This window comes from Typha angustifolia, chromosome 10 (genome assembly GCF_048772165.1).
Source record: "Typha angustifolia cultivar Huaian chromosome 10, ASM4877216v1, whole genome shotgun sequence".
NCBI classification, from domain to species: Eukaryota; Viridiplantae; Streptophyta; class Magnoliopsida; order Poales; family Typhaceae; genus Typha; species Typha angustifolia.
Genome location: NC_133248.1, coordinates 2,894,337 through 2,899,028, shown reverse-complemented (window position 1 = coordinate 2,899,028; position 4,692 = coordinate 2,894,337). Strand labels below are relative to the sequence as shown.

General features: G+C 38.3%; 1 protein-coding gene across 1 annotated transcript; it reads left to right on the top strand.

The window, feature by feature from the left end:
* The first annotated feature begins 3,213 nt into the window (after nt 1–3,213).
* LOC140769059 (probable calcium-binding protein CML41) lies at nt 3,214–4,048 on the top strand. The gene has a single exon (XM_073109603.1). It carries the CDS (start codon nt 3,355–3,357, stop codon nt 3,931–3,933), a length of 579 nt encoding a protein of 192 aa, XP_072965704.1. The 5' UTR covers nt 3,214–3,354; the 3' UTR covers nt 3,934–4,048.
* Nucleotides 4,049–4,692: the final 644 nt, after the last annotated feature.

Genomic DNA, 4,692 nt, shown 5'->3' with positions numbered 1-4,692 from the left:
AATATCTATTAGACTTTTAAAAAGCTATAACTAAACCCATCTATTATCCTTCTGAGTTAAAAATCATTTGCCAGACATATGAATAGTAAGTTATTTTCAGATAGACCAAATTACTTTCATGAAGGTCAAAAAAATTATCTTGGACATCCTATCATCTCCTTCCTTAAACTGAACTAGAAAAGGCTTTGTCATTTCTTTCCTAAGCTCTAAACTTCTAATCTCATATCTCTATCCCATCTTTCCACACATACCTATTAGTAGGAGCATTAGTAACACCAAACTATCACTAGGGGTGTAAACGAGCCGAGCCTGAGCGAGCCGGCTCTGGCTCAGGCTCAGGCTCGGCTCGAAATTAGTTTCGAGCCTCACAATGTTGCTCAGGCTCGGCTCAGCTCAACCCGAGCTGAGCTCGAGCTGAGCCTAACCGAGCCCGAGCAAAGCTCGAGCTCGATTAGAGGATGAGGCGGTGGCGACGTGGGTGGTTGCGACGTGGGCGGTGGCGACATGGACAGCGGCTTGCCGAAGGAGTCGGAGACGGATGGAGGAGGCCGACGACGGAGGAGGAGGAGGAGGCCGACGACGGAGGAGGAGTTGGAGGAGGCCGACGGAGAGGAAGGTGTGGCGCCGTGGTGGTGGCTTGCCGTCGTTGCCGATGGAGACCGAGGGGAGGGAAGAGTGAAGGTGATCGGGTATTCGGGTGGATGAGGGTGAGAGTGAAGGTGAGGGTGGGGGAATTGATGATGGGGAAGGTGATGTGATGGGAAAGGTGAAGTAATTAATGAGGGTGGGGTAGGTGAGGGTAGGTGAGGGTAGGTGAGGGTGAGGGTAGGTGAGGGTGAGGATGATGAATATTGGGGTAATTACGGGTGAGAATGAGTTAGTGAGGGACACGTGGCAATATTTCCTTATGCCACGTGTCCTTAGTCATAGGGACTCAGGCTATCGAGCCTATCGAGCCGAGCCTGAGCGAGCCGGCTCTAGCTCAGGCTCGGCTCGATATTAATTTCGAGCCTATTATAATGGCTCGGGCTCGGCTCAGCTCTGATCGAGCCGAGTCGGACTCGAGCTTCACCCGAGCCGAGCCCGAGCTGCTCGTCAAGCCTGACGAGCCCTAACTATCACTAGTTGGAGATGTATTTTGTCATTGTGGATTAAGAGCTATTATTAGAATCTCTAATTAATATTGTCTAAGCGTAGATAGATAATTTTAATTTATCAGCTAATAAAATAAAATATTTTTCTCGAACTACAAAGGGATAAAAATATAATTTTAGATTAACATTTAATGTCGTCTAAGGAGTTATAGCTTTCTAAAAATCTTCAATGTCATTTATAAGCTTTTATAACATAGAGGGTCAAAGTGATACTCAGTCAAAATTCAAAAGGGCAAGATGTAATTAAACCTTTTAAATATATATGTTCCATTAATTGAGAATTTAGAAAATATTAAGATAGTTGGGGCTTGATCAAAATATTATGACATCAGGTAACATTAAATAGTAACAAACCTTTTGAATGATTTATACCACTGCCAAAATAGCCATGTAATTAAAATTATACTATTTGAAAAGTTTTCAATGATATTTATGCTGAACCCCTTTCTTAAACAAGTAATGAGTTGTAAGTTTACATACATACATACATACATACATACATTATATGTGAATACAGTATTTTCACATATTTTGTACTTTAGGAACACAAAAACGCACTAATTGTATCATATAACGGGGGAGATCTTTATATCATAGAAAAACCCACCAGGATATTCCAGTGTTTTGTACTAGCAACACTGTAGATTTATTAACTACCAATAATAATTTTACCAGCAATTAATACAATTTTTAAGAAGTGGTTGGCAAATAAATAGTGGTTTCCAGTGTAGTGTAGCTGATGCATTAAAATGATTTTGTCTTGTTTTCTGTCCTTCAAAATTTATGGTTTTTGTTTTCTCACATATTAATTCGAATTATACTTTGACTAATCAAAATTTGTACAATTTATTAGACAAAAAGAAAAGAAAAGAAAAATCAAAACTAAAATGAAAGAATGCCAAAAAAGAGAGAAAAAAGATAGTAAATGTTTTGTAAAAATATATGCTCTAAAACCATTTGGTTTTTATCTCTCAAAATTTTGTAATCTCTATAAATAAGCCTTCTAAATTTTGTTTTGCATCCATATCCAAGAGTTTCAAGCACCATCCATGCAAGAACTTGTGTTTTTAAAATGTATATATATGCAAATATTAAATTCTACTATGCTTACAAACACTTACACTTAATAACCTTTAGTTTTTCTATCTTCATATAACAACTATCATAATTTATCCATATTATGATGACACATCATAATATTTTAGGGTTTTTACATAATTGATATTGAAAATTTTCAAAATATTATAATTTCCATTATATTCTTTAAAATGCCATAATTGCCACTAATTTTTCTTTTCATAATTGCGATTGTATTTATTTAAAAAAATATATATATAGCTAAAGTATTACTATTAAAACTAAGAAATAAATATAGGTGACTAAAATGCCCTCTCTCTTTTTAAGTTTAGAATGGAAAATATATACCAATGGTTTTTATCTCACATAGAAAGATATTTTTCATTGTACTATTATATTAGATATAATATTAGATAGCTTTTAATCTATATTAAATAATCTACACAAAGATAAGATAGTCTCTTTTGAGTCTAAATTGTGTTTTAATCATGATTAGTTAGATCTAACTAATACAATAATATTTTGAAATTTTTTATTAGTAAAAAGTGGTCCTACATTTTATAAAATGTTTGTAGCAAAAGAACAAAACAAAACCAAAAACAACCAACCCCCTAACTAATGTTTAATTGCCCTACCAAAGTACTCTTGAGACACTACAATTAATCCCTCTCTTCTTTTCAGGTAGAGACAGCCCAACAAATTCCTCACAGTTGAATGGGTTGAATCTACCCAATCCTCTTTGTAACTTTAAATGACAACATCCAAATACTCTTTTGTCCAAACTAAGCTATCACATGACAAAATGGTACCTCCAACCCATCCTCCCCACTTGTGCAAATTCTCACTCATCAAATCCAATTCATGCCAACCTTTGTCTCAACTTAATTTGCATCCTTCCAATCCCTAATTTCTCCCCTCTCTTGTCCTCCTTCCCTTTTCTCTGAATTACCTAGATTCCTGGTAACTTCTCACACTAGAAAAGATGAACAGGAATTCGAAAGGAAGCCCCCCTGCAACTTCCTCCACCCTTCTTTGCAACCTTCCACTCTCCACCTCTCAGCAATTATATATATATATATAGATAGATATGAGTAGCATTGCATGACCACATCACTTCAGAGATATGTCTACTAGTTCTAATAACAACTCTAAGGCATCCAAATGGCTCTCAAACAAGTCTTTCAAGCTAAGCCTCCACCTCCTCAAGCGCCCGAAGCCCGGCTCGTCGGCGACGCCGCCGCCCTCTCCAGGGGTCGGGGGCCGCGGCCGGGAGTTCCACGAGGCGTTCCGCCTGTTCGACGCCGACGGCGACGGGAAGATATCGAGCGGCGAGCTGCGGGCGTTCCTCGCGTGGGCCGGGGAGAGCGTGGCGGCCGGCGAGGCGGACCGGGTGGTGGCCGAGCTGGACTCGGACGGCGACGGGCTGATGGACTACGGGGACTTCATGAGGCTGATGATGGAGAGGAATGGAGGAGGGGGAGGGGGAGGGGGAGGTGGGGATGAGGACTTGAGGAGGGCGTTCGAGATGTTTGAGGTGGAGAAGGGTTCAGGATGCATCACGCCTAAGGGATTGCAGCGTGTGCTGAGCCGCTTAGGGGATGTGAAAACTAGTGAGGAGTGTGCTGCCATGATAAGAGCTTATGATCTCGACGGCAATGGAGTTTTGGATTTTGATGAGTTCCAACGTATGATGAGTAACTAGCTAGCTTGCTTAGGGTTTATGCACGCACGCACGCATGCATGCATGCATCCATGCATGTACGTATAAATTAATTTTGAATGTTATGTTGTCGTTGTTAAATTTAGTTTTCTCCGACCTTTACAAAATGAGGACATGGTTATGTTCTTCTCTCTAGATTTTTTTTTCTGCATCGAGAAAGACACCGTAAATGCTAACTATAAGTAGAATATTTTAGGTACGTAATAGATTTATAACTAACTATATTTTAGTTTAAATGATAACAGCCATTTCTTTTATAATAGCTATACTCATCTTAAAACAAATATATAGTACTTCAATTTTATTAGGTAGGAGATTAGAAAATTAAAGTGGGCGATTAAGTGACTGTGAAATATAAAATTTAATTATTCTTGTTTGAATATAAAAGCTAAAAATTATTTCTCCAATAATTTAAATTTCTAGAGTGGTTGGTGAATTATATTAAGGAACCCTGTCACACATATTTTGCCAATTAAATAAAAAAAATTATTATCTCTATTACCTTAATGATATGGACACGAGTAATGTAATTCTTTTGAGAACTCAAAAATTGGCTAAGTATCTACTGTCATCTTGCTAAGTGGACAAATTACATATGTGGAAAATTTGCTGCATGGGTCCTGGGACAGCAAAGATTCACTATACTTTCATAGTAGAGTGATTAATTAGGGTTAAACATTGGACCACTCAACCCAAGAACTAGCAGTTGATTTTGATGATCACAAGGGATGTTCATACAAA